We start from the raw sequence: 17,992 nt of genomic DNA on the forward strand, positions 1-17,992 counted from the left end.
TTAAGAAATTATTCAAATAATGACAATCAAAAAAAAAGTTTAAAGTTTTATTGGAACAACTGTAGGGACAGGCAAAGAAACTGCATCAGTTGGACAGTGACTGCACTGAAAGAACATCTGAACATTTTTGACTGAAAAATGAGTTTTTAAGAGAAACTACTCTGCCTGTTGATGGATGAGAAACTGTCCCACCTTACAGGTGTAACATAACATTAAAGATGAGCAGAATATTATTCAAACTGTTTGCTAAAAATATAAACAATGAGTGTAACATTATGTCCAAACCCCACTGCGACTGATACTCTTCACATGTCAGAAATATTCCCTGCCTGTGGCATGTGGTAAGAGCTGGGTAAATCCCCCTCTGCTGCAAACACACCAATAAATTGGAACAGATAAATAAACTGAGCAGAAATGGGCCTGAAAAGTCAACATTTTGAAGATTTAACATCTAAAAAGAAATAAGCAACCCTCTTTCATTTGCTGTGATTCTTGTATTAGACTCTAGACAATACCTGGAGCTTCTTAGAACTTCCCTTTCTTCTCCTGAAATGAGAAAATAACAAAGTGCTGAATCAATAGAAATAGTGTGACAATGTTACATATATTTTTATCCACAGATTTTTCTGCAGGTGGCATAATTCAGAAATAAGGCTGCCTCTTAAAAATATAAACAGAGTGGATTCTGTCACATATTTTCCCACTCCATCTGAAAACACCCACCTCTTCTTTCTTGCTTCAATTTCTTTCCTTTTAGTTTTAATCCTGAAACCAGTTCCTTTGAAGAGTTTGGCATGCAGTGTACAGTGTATCTAAGTGTTCAGAGGTTAGACCAAATACACCTTCTTTAAAAGAAATACCTATACAAATTCAAAATATCATCCTAAAAACGACTCATTTTACCACACAGGATCTACCTGGAACAATCTTTCTACTCTGTCTTTTGAAAGGAAGATTTTCACATTTGCAGATAAAATTACATGAGGCTGAACTATCACCAACTGAAGGGATGAAAAATTTAAAAGCTTCTACATTAATAAAAGAAATGGGGGCAGGGATGCTGTGTTCCTGCCTTTTATAAAGAGCAGATACATGTCAAAACACATGTTCCTAAAATAGCTGCAAAGAACTGGGAATAAAAAATTAAGGGAGTCCTTATTGTCCCTTGAGGAACCTTGAAGGTTGTTCCCAAAGCACACAAAACCAGTCACTGGGGTACCAAATGAAGCAATAAACCTCTTTTCAGATTTATCTGACACCTGTGGTACTGCAGTCAGGATCTGTAACTCACCAGAGCTGTAATAAAAAACACCAAGTTGTTTAATCACTTAATATCTAAATTAACAAGTTTTGTGCTCTGACTGGAAAGAAAAATTAGCATTGTGTATTTTTAAAAAATACAAACCATCACTCCTTAAAGGAAAGGAAGCTTTACAAGCTTCAGAAGAGCTGAGTTTATGGTTCCATGTATCTACTGCAATAACTGGTGTCAGGAGGGTGGGAGTAATGAGAAAAGGAGTTTTCTGGACACTCCCCAGAGCTGGAGTGACAGGGCCAGCAGGGCTGTGCAGTCTGTGCCTGTTCTGTGCCCTCCCTGGTGCTGTCACGGGCACTATAAACAGGAAATAAAATCTGCTTTGATGAAGATTCAGCCTTGAGAGATTCGTGCTGCAGTCCCAACTTTGGTACCACGTGTGGCAATTTACTGGCACTCAATATAATCTTTTTTATTCCTCAGCTGGTCAGCCTTTAGTGATGTGTAAGAGGGATTCCTTATTACTCCAAACCACCAGACTTCGCTTTTCTGAACAAGTGATGAGAACTGGGCCAGGATGAGGACACTGCCATGGGAGCCCTGGCTGTTGCAGTTCCAGAGATGCTCCTTGACACACATTTAATTACACATGGAAAGATTCCACTTCTTCACCACAAACACCAGGAAAGAAAACCCCTGGGGTTCTGCTACCACAAGAACCATTCCAACCTCCCAAAAGCCACCCCTCTGTATTTTGTAAATTCTCCTCCTTCATTTTTTTGTTACAAAGAAATAACGACATCCTCAGTCAGGAGGGAAGAAGAGGGAACACAAAAGTTATTACTCGCTCAGGATGATGACACAAACCATAGGAACACTCCAGTTTCATGGTCCATGGGCAGAACCCCATTTATTAAACATTAGAAACTCAGCAATGTACACCAGTTCCTATATACAAATCAAGTTCATCAATTAAAAAAAAAAAAAAAAAGTGCTGTTTGAAATCAGGTTTTATTTAAAGCACAAGGTAACTGGAATTGCATTTTAACTGGGAGTGAATCAGGTCACGAGTGGTACTGAGGACACAGACACAGTGACAGGGGCACAAGACACTTCTGAAGTCTTAATGTGGATTTACTGAAAACTTTTGAGGAGAAACATTCAGCTTTTTATACAAACAGTACAGAGTGCTTCCAAGATCTCTAGGAAAATTAAGTATACAGTTTAATCCTTTTAAAGCAAGGTACTTGGAAAACTTCTAGTTTAAAATACCAGCCTATTGACCTATTCCAAACAAAAGGCTCAAATCCTGCAACGGAATCAAGGCAGAGCAAAAGACAAACCTGTGAAGAGGGAGTGCAGGCACTGAGCTACGGAAAAAACCACTTTTCCAAGGTATCCTACCACAAAATGGAGATGAGCTAACACACTGACCTTTAAACAACCCGGCCAACCGACCCCAGGGCTACAAAAAGGTGGCTGGACAGTCAGAAATGCCAAGTGAGCACTAGAAACATGTTCCAAACGTAGCTGCACCACAGCATAAACACACCAAGGATGTTTATTTCTCTACATGCCACAGATACTACTCTATGCTACAACGTATTTTGCCCACATTCTGCATCACACCAGGGACACCATGGGATTCTGGATCCAGTCTTGGCTGCTTTTGCTCCATTTTGCAAGTTTAAGGCCAGCCTGGAGGAAGACTCCTGAAGTGACTGAGAAACAAAGTGATGCTAAGTGGTGGTTTGGCTGAGAGAAGTTCTGCAGAAGAGCAAAGAGAATATCAGATCAATTCACAGGGACAAGATGTGAGAACAAACTCCTCCAAGGACTTCACAACACAAAAATGAAAATGAAAGAGCCAACAGCTCCAATTTATACCTTTTGAATTTGCAGCAAAACCAGTGTGGGGGCACTTTTTTTTGTGTGTGTGATGTGAATTGCTACTTCAATCCCGTTGAAAGTCACTACAAATAAAAAGATAGTAGTGAAAAATTGCTTTATTCTGGCTGCTGGAAACGGAGGCAGAGAAAGAGCCTGAAGAAAGAACAGTGCTGAAAATATCCGTGGCTGAAAAAATCCATTTGTGTTGTGACTTCCTACAGCAAACCCAGCTTTGCTTTATTGCACCATAATTGTCAGTGAAAAGTTCACAGAAATGTAACATTTTAAAAACCACTTCTGAAAATGGAAAGTTAAGGGCACTCAGCTCCAGAAAGTTCATTGAGGAAACCAAAAGCCATCTCTGGGTTACTGCAGGGCATCAAAATGAGAAAGTTGAGAATAACGAGGAATTGTTTGAGCCCTGCAGGCCCAACAGTACAGAAATCCAGGAAAATCCAGGGAAATCATGTTGTCTGAACAGACACACTCCTTCACTTGTCTTGGACTGCAATTGTGCTTGGAATCATCTGCTAGCAGGAGGTTCTGGGTATTCAAAAGGACTTTGAGCAGCTGCTGAGATCCCTTTGCACAGGAGATGCAGACAGAGCCATCCACTTGATTTACCTGAATTTGCATTTGTATCTTCCAGGCTGGATCTCCACAGCCACGAGTTCTGCCCAGGGACCTCCTCCCACAGTCCTCGGGCGGGAAATCTGAGCTCCAAGCAAAACCCACCCCACAGGATTGTCCTGAGGCAGCTCAGGTGTGGCCACTGTCACATCATCTGCATTGCTATCCAAGGCTTTCCTAAGATCTCCCAACAGGTTCCCAAATAAATTCTGTGCGCAAACAGGTTTCCCTTTGAGAGACAATTAGAGGCCTCATAATTTAAAGTGTAATTAGCCAATATCTTATCTACAGTAACTACAGCATCCTGTAGGAATGCAAGCCCTAAAAATCATTATAAAAAATATTTCCTTAGAGCGTTTTAAATAATTTACAAAATTCTACAAAAGCTACGAATGTCTATCTGTGATATCCCTGTTAAATAGAATTATTTTCACATTAGTGTGTGTATGATATACAGGTATCAGCATCTCCCACTGCCTCTCCTTTCCTGTCTCAAGTTTTATCAAGGTAATTACAATCAGAGTTATTTTATAAAAAGACTGCTAGTGTAAAAAAAAAAAGTACTTACATATTTGAAACCTTTTTTTCCAAGAGGGAACCTGGGCAGTCCCCTGCAGGTAGATCAGTAAATTTTGCACAGGTTTTGGTTAAAAATTCCTGCCCTTGGTGTACTTCACTAGCAGCTTCCCTGTTCTGCAGCACAGGTATTTTTCCTTCCATTTTGGAGCTGGATACCTGAATTTCTTCCTGCCTGTCAACTTTTTCTTCCTTAATGCACATCTGCACACGGTTATCTGCACATGCTCCTCCACTATTATACACTGCTGCTGCTGCTGTCACATTGAATTCCTGCCTTGGGCAAGCTAAACTTGCATCTGGCCTCTTGTCCAGCTGGTTATTCCCTCCCTTACAGCCCACCTGAGCACTGTGCTGAGCTGCCTCTCTGCTGACTTTATCTGCTTTTCCCACACTGCACCCAGGGCGTGGGGGATCCGCAGTGGAGTCAGCCCAGCTGCCTTGGTGGATATCTCCTTCCTTGATCCACATCTGGGTATTCTCAGCTCTGGAGGTTTCTCTGCAAACCTTATCAGCTTTTCCTGCTGCCATGCTCTGTTCCAGAGAGGGGAGGCTGGAGTGGGACTGATCCCCTGGAGCATCAGCCTTCCTGCTACCCTCAGCTGCCTCTTTGACACACTCAGCTCCTGCACAGCTTTCTGCTACATGGGGACTTGCCCCTCCCACAGTGAGTTTCTGAGAAGAACTGGCTGCTGTTATTGCTGGTGTAATTTCCCCGCTAAATTCGCCTTTTGGCAAGGGGTTAAGTACATCTGTGTCCTGGGAAGCTGCCTCCATTCCCGAGGCACTGCTCTGGGTGAGCAAACACTCTGCTTTCTGCTTTTTGTTCAAAAGCATCAATTTCTTCCTGTCCCGGGCGTACTTCAGACCTGCAATAAATTTACTTGAGATTTTTAGTTGGAAGGTATTCTTCCTTTTAGATCTGGGCTTTGCATTCATGACTTTTCTCACTTTACACCCTTCATTTCTGCTGGGTTTTGGGGGCTCTGGGTTACGGACATTCCTTTTACCTGTTGCATTCCCAAGTAACTCCACAGCAGAACCACCTTTAACCCCACCCAGTCCTTGTTTAGCTTTTGACTGACCAGTAGTAGGAACATTCTCGGCAGAGGAAGCACATTTCCCACTGCCAGCTAACATTGCACTTTTCCCTTCTGCTCTCCGAGAGCTCTTCACCTCCTCAGTTTGCTGAGCTACCTCAGTATTTTTACTCTGACCCAGCACGAGGTCAATCTCGTTTTCCACTGGCTGCTGCTTTGCTTTTCCTTTATTACCAGTTTGTTTGGTTGCTCTAAATAGGTCCGGACTTGCATCACCTTTTTGCATCTCTGAATTGCTTGCAGAGTCTTTAGCCTTTTCTGCCAAAAACCTCCTGATTTCTTGCTCGATGCTGTCATCGCTGTCCACTGAGCTGCTGTCACTGGCGTCTGACACAGCTGGGAAAGCACATTTTCTATTTTTAGCCCCCCGCTGGTTTGAAACTGGTTTAGGTTTATTGCTTTTTTTAATCTGTAAGTTAAACTCCAGGTTTTTCATGGTTTCTGGCTTGTCATTGGGAAGCTTGATGTTGTCTGGAGGGTTCCTGACTGCACTCTCCCTCACAGCTTTCCTGGGTTTTGAGAGGCAGCTTTTTAGCAGTGAGGGATTTTTACATTTCCACTCATTTTGCTGGAGGCTACTGAACTCATCCAGCAGCTGAGTTTCTGTCTCACTGAATCTGACTTTCTTCTTACACTGAGCTTTCTGGTCCTTGGATTTCTTCTTTAACTTCCTTTTAGACCGTAGCAGATCCTTGATAGCACTATCCAGGTCCTCATCACTGTCCAGAGAGCTGCTCTCATCACCCGACCCTTCCCTCTCTGGGGTCTGGATGGGGTTTTTTATAGGTTTTCTTGTGCTACTCTGAACCTGCAGAAAAGGGTTTACAGAGTCCAAGGACACACATCTACTGCCATCAGAGCCAGACAATTTGGGAGACATCAGCTGCTGCTGCCTCAGGTCTTTATTACTCTGAGCATCCCGGAGTTCTGCGGGGTTGCTCAGGGCACGCTCCTCTTGGAGCACAGGGAATTTGGAATAGTTACCTGGCTGGAGAAGTCCTGGTTCCAGCTCTTCAGGTAGTTTTGACCCCCCTTGTTTTGCTGTTCTGCCTTCCCTTTTAAGTCTCCTTTTCCTACTCAGGGATAATTTCAGTGTTTTGGGCAGAGCAGGCTCAAGGGTCCCGGTGAGGCTGTTTGGATCAGAAGGCAAAGGCATCTGGATGGAGCGTGACAGGCTGGGAGGTTTTGTTCCAAGGTTTTCTGACTGTGCTTTCAGAGCCAAAAAAGCCCTGATTTCTTGCTCTATGCTGTCATCACTGTCCACAAGGCTGCTGTCACTTTCACAACGGGAGGACGAGAGAAGCTGGGGAGAAAAGAAGGAGTCTGCAGTGAGGGATTTGTTGTCACTTCCCATTTGGGATGGCATGATTGTTTTGGAAATATCCAGGATAGCTTCTGCACACATGAGTTCTGCAGATGTGTCTGCTCTGCAAGAGGCCTGCAATGTGAGCTCACAAGCAGCAATCTTGTTTTCTGGAAGTGCAAAATGTCTGGCTTTTTTCAGTGGTTTAAACAGCTTATTAAAGTCATTGCTGGTGCTTTCTAATCCCGTTGACTTGGAATTAATTTCTTTTCTCTTGTTGCTTATAGGGTTTTTAGGGATTTCTGGTGAGGCACTTTTTGTGGAGCTAATTGTCAGGCTGGCAGAAATGTCTGCCACACCCTTTGGATCAAATTGTTCCCTCTGCAAAGGTACACAGTTTGCTGCATGACCTGCCTCTTTCCTGATTTTCTCCAGCTGGTAAAGCTGAATGGCTTCTTCGATGCCATCATCGCTGCTCGAGTCAGATGTGTGCATGCTCTCCTTGGTAAGTGCTTCCCTTGGCTCCCAGTAATGAGCTCCACTTCCCTCATTCTGCTCCATGAGCCAGGGCTGGCTGGCAGTGGCCATTTCTAGATATGCTTGGTTCACCTGACTCAAATCACTGGGCTCTGCTTGGATTTTTGACTGCAAACACTTGGACTGGGCACTGGATTTTTGCAGCTTGGGATGGTGTCTCAGGAGCAGTGCATTACAATCTTGCTTTAGAGCACCACAGTTTGCTCTGTTCGTTGCTTCTTTGTTGCATTTCAGGACAGATCTCACACGAGAATCTTTTTTATCCTCCTCAGTAACACATTTACTAATTTCTTGCTGCTTTTTCTCATTCAAGAACTGCACTATTTCAGCTTGTATGCTCTGTTCAAAGGAGTCATCGCTGCTGATGCTCTGAGGAGAAGCAGGCTGGAGCCTTTTCCCAATTCTCAGGTGGTCAGACAGGTACTCTTCAGAGAGCATCTCAGCTTTAAATTTCACAGGGAGGAGGTTACTTGCCACTTTGTTCTGAGAGAATTCTCTCTTAAACCTTTTGTCTCTGCTCACATTCTCAGAACGCTCTGCATTCCTTGGCAAGGACTGGGCACTTTTGCTTTTTGTTTTCAAGTACTCTTGGATGGCTTCCTCTATACCTCGGTCCACAGAATCATCGCTGTCAGAATCCAGCAGGAGAGTCCCAAATTCAACATTCTTTTCCACTTCACTGTCATCAGAATCCTCAGGGCACCCACTCTGGCTGTACTGAGGATGCTTCCGCAGCAGCGTGGTGCTGGATGTGACTCTGGTACTGGTGCCTTTTTCTCCCTTCTGTTTCTTCTGCACAACACAGCCACACTCATGGCTCATACCCAGGGCAGGCTCTTGGCTTTGCAGGTTGTTTATGATCATCTGCACTTTGGCGCTCACAGAGGTTCTGGTGACGTTGCTGTCGGATTCAGGGAAGCAAACGGGGTATCTACAATTCCTTGCTGGTCCAAAGGACTCCCATTTTGTCTGAAGAGCTACCAGAGGAGGAGCATCCATAAGGAACATTCTAGCAGACCACAGCAAAGTCCACGATGGAACAGATTTTCAGACTGGTCTCTCCGCCATCCTGAAACAAAGAAAAAACCAAAAATATTTATTATGCATGTGGCTTCTAGAAATTCCATGAAATAATCCTGGTAACATAAACTGTAAATTATTAATACCCAGGACTACTGTGCCAGATATCACAGGATTTACTCCTCAACGTCACTTGAACAGGTAAATCAGTCTCTACAGCCACTGGGGATAAGGCAGAGCACTCATCATCTGTGGTTTGTAGTATTTTCTGGCAAAATCACAACCCAATTCAGGTAATTCACTTCTGAAAATTCTTCCTGTGCTTTCCAGTCCTTTTTGCATGTGCTCCTGAATAATGATGCACTGCCCAGACCCACAAAGGTACCCAGTGTGATGGCATTCAGTGCACTGGTGTGTGTAAACCCCTTTGCACTGAGGTTGCCTGAATATTTTTGCAGAAAACTTAGTGGCAGGAGAGAAAGAACAATTTTAAGGAATTATTTCATAGTGGGAGTGGAGAACTCAGCAAAATACTCTGCTCATTATTTCCTTTGGCAAAACTGCCCTTTTTAAGGACCACACAGCTCAGCTTTCCAGTTTTCCAACGAAAGCAGCACTGGCTGTGTCCACATGGTGCAGGACAGGTGGATGTGGAGAAACCTGGACCATCATCTGGGATGGTGGGACACAAAGCAACTCTTCCTCAGAGAGCAGAGATCTCACACAATATCCCAACACAGCCTTTACTAGATCTGACTTGGCATTAAACACACACAGCCCAGGGACTTGGGGCAGCTCAGAGAAAAGGAAAGGGAACTTATTTCTTCCTGAAACACACTCTAGAGCAATAACCCCGAGACATCAGTTATCCGGCCTCACTGCAGGATAAAAGCTCTTGGCAAACACAGCTCTTGGGGAGTGCACAAAAGCAGGATGAAGATTAGGAGCTATTCTTTGTGTTCCAGTAGAAACCCCAGACAGAACGAAGCTTTGGTTTGTGGAAGAGTGGAAAAAGCCACCCACAAAACTCCAGTTAACACCCCAATGAATTCACCACCTCCACATGGTCCCCTAAGGGTCGGAGGCTTCACCTGCAGCATCATTTGGTAGGACCACTGACAGTAATTCCCAAAAACTACAGCAGCTGGGTGGCTCTTCAAGCCCAGACTCCACACAAGCACAGTGAGTCCCAACTGCAGTGGCACTGGACTCTGCCAACATACAAGGACATGATTTTCCCTCTGAAACCTCCCTGACCTTGCACTTGTCAACTATTCTCTAGATCTGGTTTCAAATTAATCAGTGGCATTAAATATTTTAAAAGATTAATGACTCTAAAGTCTTCAAAACTTCTATTTATTTACTGAGAGTAAGGTAACAGACAACAAGGGAAGACAATTATTCATCACTCTTCGCTTGGGCAAATATAAATTAAAAACATTTTTCCTTGTAATAAGCAGCTAAGGATCAAAAAACCAGAAATTAGGATACCTCATTACCTTGAAGCAACACAATTAACACACTTTAGCTCCCAGCTTCATTAAAAAATAAAATCCTAACGTTTCTCCTATTAACCTATTTCCACAGTTTTCAGGGAAGAGGCAGGTGCCTTCACTATCCTACACCTGGACTGGGGGTCCTGTGAGAATTACACGGGATTGGGGTGAATTTTTTGTGTCCCAGGACCCACCCAGGGCACCCATGGAGACCGTGAGGGGACACGTGAGGGGACACTCAGCCAGGGGATATTCACAGAGGGTGTGAGGGGACATGAGGGGACACCCAGGGTAGGGTCTGAGGGAAAATGGGGGGACACACATCCAGGAGGCGGGGGACACCCACTGTAATTCTGTGAGGGGAAATGAGGGGACACCAACCCAGGGGGCACCCACAGAGGCTGTGTGAGGGGACGTGAGGGGACACCAAGCCGGGGGGCACTCACAGAGGCTGTGTGAGGGGACACGAAGGGACACCAAGGCGGGTGGCACCCACAGAGGCTGTGTGAGGGGACATGAGGGGACACCAACCCAGGGGGCATCCACAGAGGCTGTGTGAGGGGACATGAGGGGACACCAAGCCGGGGGGCACCCACAGAGGCTGTGTGAGGGGACACGAAGGGACACCAAGCCGGGGGGCACCCACAGAGGCTGTGTGAGGGGACACCAAGCCGGGGGGCACCCACAGAGGCTGTGTGAGGGGACACCAAGCCGGGGGGCATCCACAGAGATTGTGTGAGGGGACGTGAGAGGACACCAAGCCGGGGGGCACCCACAGGGGCTGTGTGAGGGGACACAAGGGTACCCCCAGCTCGGGGGTTACCCCGGAGGGGCTCTGACGGGTCCCCCGCGCTCGGGTGCCGCACGCAGCCGCCGCCCGCGGGACCCCCGCGGGGCGCCGCGCCCACTGCCCGCGGCCGGCCGGGCCCTGCCCGCGCCGCCATGGCTGCCCCTTCCCGCCTTCCGCCGCCCCGGACCCGGGCCCGGGCCTCCCTCGGCCGCCGGCGCGGCGGAGCCCGGCCGCGCCCCCCGCCCGCCGCTCACCTGCCGAGAGGAGGCCGACAGGGGGGACGGGGGTCGGCGGCGCCCGGGCAGGGCTGTCGGCTCCGCCGGGCTCCGCTCCGCCGCTGCCCGCCGCGCTGGTGCAGGAGCGGGCGGCGCTTCCTTCCCTGCCCCCGGGGAGCGGGAGGCATGCGCCGCAGGGCTCCGGCGGGGAGGCGGGGAGGGACCGCACCGGGCCGGGGCACAAAGGCGGCGGCGGCCGCTGGCCCTGAGAGCCGGCGCGGAGCGGAGGGAGGGCGGCGGGAGCCCGGTAACGATCGTAACGGAAGGGCCGCCGGGGGAAAGGGGCACCGCGGCCTCCTGCAGCAGCCCCGCGGCCAGGGCCCGGCTCCAAACCGCGGTCCCGGCGCGGAGCAGGAAAACAGCAGCGGAAAGAACGAGGTGGTACTCGGCTCTTGCCTCGGAGCTATGCGCAGAGCAGGGGATGATCCACCCGCTCCCTTCGGGGTGCAGCGGGGCTGCCAGACTGGGGGAAACTCAAAATATCGGCAGGATGCAATGCTTGGCTGTCCCAGGCGCAAAGTTTGGGGTGCAGAACGAGAAGTGAGATGCAGAGAGCCAAGGCCTCTGCTTTCAGCCGCTGAAGCAGGTGCTGAGGCTCCTGGAGCTGTTGGGTTGTTGGAGGGTTCATATAAAGAAATACAAAGTTTTAGTGCTCTAATTCATCCCTGTTTTGTTGGCAAGCGGGTTTTCCCTGAGGACACACTGCCAACCCTGTGCTATCATCCCTGTGCTTCCAGAGCAGAACCAAGCTGTGGGATGCTTCCTATCGGGACACCCGTTTCAACCTGTTCATTCCTAAAACACACAGAGTGAGTCACAGCTCTGTCTATAAATCTGCACAAGCATTTCCATTCCCCGTCTCTGGCAAACAAACCCCTGGTGCCTCAACCCCTGGTGCTGCCTGTTTTCACTTTGTCAGTGCGTTTTGTTTCCCCGTGGGGCTGGAACACCTGTGATGATGCAGAAGAAATCAGCATCTTTTGGTTGGGTGTCATCAAAATCACAGGGGAAATGCTCAGGCTGGGTGATGACAAGTGGGGGACAGCACCTAAGGAGGCTGGAAATGGGGTGACTGAGAGTGTTGCACTCTTTTAGTGGCAACACATCACAAGATATGGGGGTGACATATGGCAAGGAACAGATTTTCACCTGCTTTTATCCTAGAGCTTCTTGTTTTGGGGAGCACATGTATTTCTGTGCCCTTTCCTCATCTCCAGCTTCACATTTTAATTCTTTTCCTCCCCCCAGGAATCCTTTACTACCAAACCAGGTTTGACCCTGGGAATGTGGGGCAGGACCATGTTGCGAATCACCAGACACAGTTACAAATTCTTATTAATTTATTTCTTGCTCTTACAACAGATAATACAGAGCCGATAAGACATTTGCCTGTGTGTTCTTGTCCCTGGGATATGTAACATGCTTTTATGTTCTGATCTGGCTCGCTTGAACGAGACTGCTGAAAACAGCACAGCCAGCAGCTGTGTGCAGGAGGAAACAATGGACTTGCTTTTCCTTCACTGCAGAATTGCAGCCTGGAGGTGAGGAAACTTTGCTTCGCTCACCATATTCCTCCCTAGCGCTGCAGCAGAGGAAATAAAAGGCTCTTGTGTTCCTGTATCCTCCCGGGCCAAGCCAATTTACATGTGAATGCACTTTTAAAATAAAATTAAAGTCAAAGCTGTGGCCAGAAGCCTGATAAATGTTTTTGTGCACATGCAGTTGCTTGGGGGGGGGGGAGGGGGGGGGGGGGGGGGGGGAGGGGGGGGGGGGGGAGGCTGCTGCTGCTGCTGCTGGAGAGCTCTGCTGTCCCCAGCTGAGGTGGCATTTGTGGCTCTGTGTGCCACTTTTACTTGAAAGAAGAGCAGAGCCTCTCCCCGAGGTGCCATTAGGGGTGATTTGTCTTCCTGATCCCTGATCTTGGGTGGAAATGAGAGCAGTGGACCCCCTCCCCGCTGGACGGATGACAAAGTCACGAGCACTAATTGGACCCCTCATTAGAATGGCTGGAATGGCAAGGGAACATTTCCAAAATGAAACATCTCCCCCGACCTCCAGATCTGCTCTTCCTGTTTGCAGGGATAGGTGCTCATTACAGGTGTCTCTGGATACCTCAGAGCCTGAAATCACAGCTCAGGTGATGGCTTTTATTATTATTTTTTTTTTTTTTTTTTCCCAGCAAGAGAAAGGACAAGACTAAAACCAAATTAGCAGGAATAAAAGGACTCACCGGGCAGATTTTGTTATTGGGTAACCTGTGGCTTCGTGGCCAATTAAAATTCCTACATGGAGCTATGTTAAAGCACCAGCCATGTCTGCTGTGCTGCTGGTTTTTGGGAAATGGATCACAACTGATGCAGGCTGAGGGCACATCCATGCCTAGGGAAGTCGATAACCTTGGGTTCCACAAACCCTTTCCTCTGCTGGGGGTAGTTTTGCATTCCCCAAGAACCTCTTGGGGTTTTGGGGCAAAACTCATTTACAACAGCACAATGCTGCTGTGATCATTGAGTTTTTTGGGGAAAAAGCAGTGGAGGAAGGTGGTGGACAGAGCCAAATCTGATTTTCCCTCACCCTCAGTGTTTAGGGTCCTTTTTTCACATGCTGCCCTGAACTTCAGGACACCCAGTGCTGGCCCTGCTCCAACATCTCCCTGCCCTGTTCAGCTCCTTCAGTCTGATCTCAGATGATTTATTAGATGGAGAACAACTGGATCATGTAGTAACATGGCAAATTGAAGAGTTTAGTTGTTATTTAATAAATGCCAAGGAGACTCATGAGGCCTTGAAGTTATAATAGAAAGATCTAATTTAGGAAAAAAAAAAAAAAAGGGAAGAGAGATGCCTGTGAAAGCTGCCAGGAAACAGTGCTGGGTATTAAACATTTCTGTTTGCCCTCTGAATGGAACAGAGATGGTCTGAGCTTCCTTTTAACAGGGCTGGATGCTGCCCAGGGAAGCAGCACCTGAGGCAAGAGGAGGTTCAAGGGCAGTTTTTGGTGGAGCTCAGTCCTGGAAGCTGTGCTTTGTCTCACCTTGGAAGACATTGTATTTATAAATCACCTTTGGTTGACAGATATTTTTTTTTGGAGGAAAGAAACCATCTGACTCCATGAAGCAAATTAAAGTGTAGTTATAGCACAGAGGCAGGTTACAGAGTGCATTTAACATTTTTGAGTCAATCCTGGTGGGTTTCCATCACTGACTCTTATACAAAGTGCAGCTGAAGGTCTCTGTGGGGCACAGCTCATTGCTTTGGAAGATGTCCCTTTTCTTGTTAATTCCACGTGTATCTGGCATAAGAAGACAAAGTGAAAAACACAATTTAGTGCCAAGAATTTAAACTGTAACCCTGACCTTTCTTTGCTACCATGTGGCAGAGACCTCTAAAATATCAAAGGAAAGGACAGCCTCTCTCTCATATTCTGTATCTGGAACCTTTTAATGGTTTTTGTATGACTCATTCCTATCTAGGTTGAATGATAAATATTTCATGTTTACAATCCTGGACATGGGCCGTGTGGGCTTTTAAGAGTTTTCTTTACACAAATCCCTCCTTTCTGCCCATCTCCGCGGGCTTTGCTCGGAGGCAGTGCTGTCAGTATTCCCACAAGGACGCTTCCAGCTGGCTCCTGTGCTTGTCACAATTCTGCTTGTGCCCATTAGGTGTCAGACTCTTATCGGCTCAGTCTCCAGTTCCTGGGATTTCGAGGAGAACACGAGAATATGAGAAGCCAGATCTGGGGTGGCTTTTCTGGGATGTTCTCTCACCTGTGGGTCCTACCCAGAAAGGGAAAACTGGTCCTGTAGTGTCGCCCTGAAAACTCAGCTTCTGAGCTTGCTGACATGGTTTTCTAAAAACTTTCCCAGGACAGTAACTATAAACATAGATATGTGTATATTCTTTCTGTTACACGTCTTGTGATGGACATCTCTCATGGCCAGTGCAGTGAGAAAGTGTTATCCTGACCACCCAATCCCTGGCCATGGTCAGAAGCCTATAAATCCTGGGAAGAAAAATAAACTTTCTCTTCTTTTCAGCACACCTCGACCTGTGTCCATGTGATCTGTTCATCATCAGCGCCACTGGGCCACCAAACGGAGACTCTGTGCTGGTTTTGTCCCAGGTTATACCAGCTGGGATTCCTCCAGAGCCACTGCTCATCCCTGGGCAGCAGAATGAGCATCCACAGGCAGCAGCTCCTGCCCCAAACCTGCCAGGTTTTGCAGCACATTTGTGTTTTAGGCCACCTCTCATTGCGTTCCCGAGGTCAGCTCTTCCTTTTGCAGGAGCTCCTCACACTGCTGTCGTCTCTGTGGGGTCACTGAGGTGTTGTCAGAGTGGTGACCAACCTCTTCCCACCTATCCATTCCTTTTGGGATGAGCACTTGGAACTGAGTGTTGATGTTGGGTACCAAGCCCTGCCAGCACCACGAGTGCTCAGATATTTCCTGCACCTCAGGGCTTGGGAGCACGGCCAAACACGTGGGGATTCATTCAGGGACAGAAAGTCAGGCTTTTTTTCTACTTTTTAATGATGCAGTTTCCCACAGCAAGACTTTGATTCCAGCCACGAGCCAGGATATAAACACGGGCATTTGGTGTCATGAGCCAAGGTGGCCGGTGATGAAAAGGTGTCTGTGAGCCTTAAAATGGCCTATTTAAAGGGCAGGATCAAAGATGTACCTTGGGATAGATACCTGCCCTGCTACATGAAGAAAAGCCAGAGAGAAACAGAGATGCTGCACTCACTTTATATTTCAAAAGAAAACTGCTTTGACTTTGTGCTGCAGTTGCTGAGAGCTTTAATGGGGCAGGGGGAGGGAAAAAAAACACAACATCCTCCAGCTGCCCTCATTACTGCTTCTCTGACTCTCTGCTGAGGAATCCCAGCACAGCCATGGACTTGTCCCCCTGCAATTACCAGGTCCTGCATTTACAGAAGTGCTTTTCCTGACCTGCTGCTCGCCCAGGAGCATCCCTGCAGCCCGCTCTGAGGAAGAGGCTGCAGGATTCCTTCTGTGGAGCAGCTCCTGATTCCCAGCAGAGCCATCCTGAGCACTGTCCCGGCCTCCATTAGCTCTAAACCGATGTTTTTAAGAGGCAGCTTCAGCTTTTCAGATCACCTTCAAGGAGTGCTCTATTTTTAGCATCCACGGACTCTTGGCTGCAAACAAGTGAAACCTCTCTGCAGTGAATTCACAACAGGGCAGCTGGCAGGGGTTCAGAGTCTCTGTCCAAAGTGCAGCACAATGGAAATGTGAGGTCCCTGTGGAGCAGGCTGAGCCCACGGAGCCACCACGGGATGCTGCCTGTCCAGTCCCACCAGGGCCAGGGTGCACAGCCTCCTCCAGCAGCACCTGCAGCTGCCAAGTGCTCTTTGCTCCAGTGGCTTTGATCAAGGGTTTGCAAATAGCTCCTGTGTTTGGTTCAGTGCTTAAAACGCTTCCTTAAATAAGTTTTAGATCAAGCCAGACATCACCCCTGTTTTGAGTTTTCATCAGGCTGAAAAAACACGCTGAGCTGGGGGTTTGTGCAATGCTTTGGCTTGGGTTCTTCTCCAGCGAAGCAGCACAGAGTGAATCGCTCTCAGCAGAGCAGCCAAAGCCTCCCCACTGCTCTGCAGGGTGAAGGAACCTCCCAGGAGCAGTTCCAGGCTGGCTGGAGCAGTGCTTGGAGAACAGGCTGATAATTATTTGAGGTATTTCTTTTCCCCCCAGCCTTCATTCTGTTCTCCCAGTGGGCCAAAGGCACCTCCCAGCGCCCCAGCCCAGAGATGAGGAGGGCAGGAGCACCCCAATTTCATGCAAGCTGCATCTTTTCACACTTCACGTGTCCTCCTGCCGTTCAGGAGGCTTTTAGGGCCATGCCATATGGCCAGTGATGGGACTGAGTGCAGTGTCAGATTCACCCTCCCATCCTGCAGAGCTGTCAGTGATGGAGAAATGTTGGCTGGGCAAATGCCTTGAGTACAACAGATCCATAACAGCTTTGGAGACAGAGCAGGACATCAAATCCTGTCCTAGGAAGCATTAAGGAAAATGTGGTGTGCTTTCTCCTGGGTGGGGCTTGTGCTGCTGGCATTGATGGTTTCCTCATCCTGATCTTGAATCCCCTGGCAGTGGTCTGGGCTCCTTGGAGAATGACCCAAACCCTCTGTGATCCTTCCAGCACACCTTGGCCCACTGAGATGCTGAGAGAACAATGTGGGGCTACAAACCTTCACCAAAAACATGGCTCAACAACACACAAATTCTTGTCACTGCCCAAGTGGCCAGGAGGAATCAGAGGGGGAAGAAAGCCCATTCCCATTACCTGAGGTGATTTCCATTTTGCTCTCTCCTTGCTGCATCCCACACTGTACAGGGTGAGGGCTGGGTCTGACCCTTAGCCAGGCTCCTCTGCTTGGCTGGAGCTCAGGAGAGCCACGGGCAGGGAAGGGAAGGTGCGGAGGCAGCACCTCGGGCTGTGTGTGCCTGCGTGGGACGGGAAAGCCGGAGCAGCTTGAGCCGTACGTGCTGGGAGGAAGGAACCGGCTGCGAGGAGCTGGTGGGAGGAGGAGGAGGAGAAAACTGGGTGTCAGCAAACGAGGCAGATTGAGAGCTGAGACGTGTTAGTGGTTGTGTTTGGGATATGATCAACGCTCCCTTGTGACTTGCACAGCCGGCAGGGGCCTGAGTGGTGCAAATAGAAAATCTGAAATCAGTGGGAATGGAGCTCCTACATCCCCTTGTGCTGCAGGAGGCTGCAGGGGAGGGTGAGGCGCTCACACGCCTTGCAAACCCAGGCACGGGCTCATCCAGCTGCCACAGGGAAGGAGGTGGGCGAGCTGGTGGGGGGCACAGGGCAGCCCCTGCTCCGGGGAGCTGGGCCAGCCGTGACTGGTGGGTGTTGTCAGCACAGCCAACCCCATGGAGTGCAGCCTCCTTTTCCTTTGGATACATGTGGGTATGGCCCTGAGGGTTTGGTCCCCAAAATCTCTGTCTGGAGACATCCCCAGCACAAGGGATCAGGTGCTTGCCACTTGTTTGGATGCTGGGCAGTGGCTTGGCCTCAGCACCGTGGGGAAGGGGGAACACAGGGTGGGAAGAGGGGGGGCTTTTCCTCACCCCTCGAATCTC

At 48.3% G+C, this 17,992-nt stretch overlaps 2 protein-coding genes across 4 annotated transcripts; one reads left to right on the top strand and one right to left on the bottom strand.

Moving 5' to 3' along the window:
• Positions 1–17: 17 nt before the first annotated feature.
• Positions 18–10,751, bottom strand: LOC131574520 (protein phosphatase 1 regulatory subunit 26-like). Its single transcript, XM_058829001.1, has 3 exons — positions 10,631–10,751; positions 5,668–8,268; positions 18–546 (listed from the first exon to the last, which is right to left on the bottom strand). Exons 1-3 carry the CDS (start codon positions 10,749–10,751, stop codon positions 452–454), a joined length of 2,817 nt encoding a protein of 938 aa, XP_058684984.1. The 3' UTR covers positions 18–451.
• Positions 10,752–10,857: 106 nt separating this feature from the next.
• LOC131574519 (putative polyketide hydroxylase) lies at positions 10,858–12,427 on the top strand. Of its 3 annotated transcripts, none has more exons than XM_058828999.1 (3): positions 10,858–11,253; positions 11,554–11,681; positions 12,235–12,427. In XM_058828999.1, exons 1-3 carry the CDS (start codon positions 10,999–11,001, stop codon positions 12,236–12,238), a joined length of 387 nt encoding a protein of 128 aa, XP_058684982.1. In that variant the 5' UTR covers positions 10,858–10,998; the 3' UTR covers positions 12,239–12,427. The 3 variants fall into 3 exon arrangements, with proteins under 3 accessions (XP_058684982.1, XP_058684983.1, XP_058684981.1); XM_058829000.1 differs by having other exon boundaries at positions 11,610–11,681; XM_058828998.1 differs by lacking the exon at positions 12,235–12,427 and having other exon boundaries at positions 11,610–11,866.
• Positions 12,428–17,992: the final 5,565 nt, after the last annotated feature.

Source organism: Poecile atricapillus, unplaced genomic scaffold (genome assembly GCF_030490865.1).
Source record: "Poecile atricapillus isolate bPoeAtr1 unplaced genomic scaffold, bPoeAtr1.hap1 scaffold_370, whole genome shotgun sequence".
NCBI lineage: Eukaryota > Metazoa > Chordata > Aves > Passeriformes > Paridae > Poecile > Poecile atricapillus.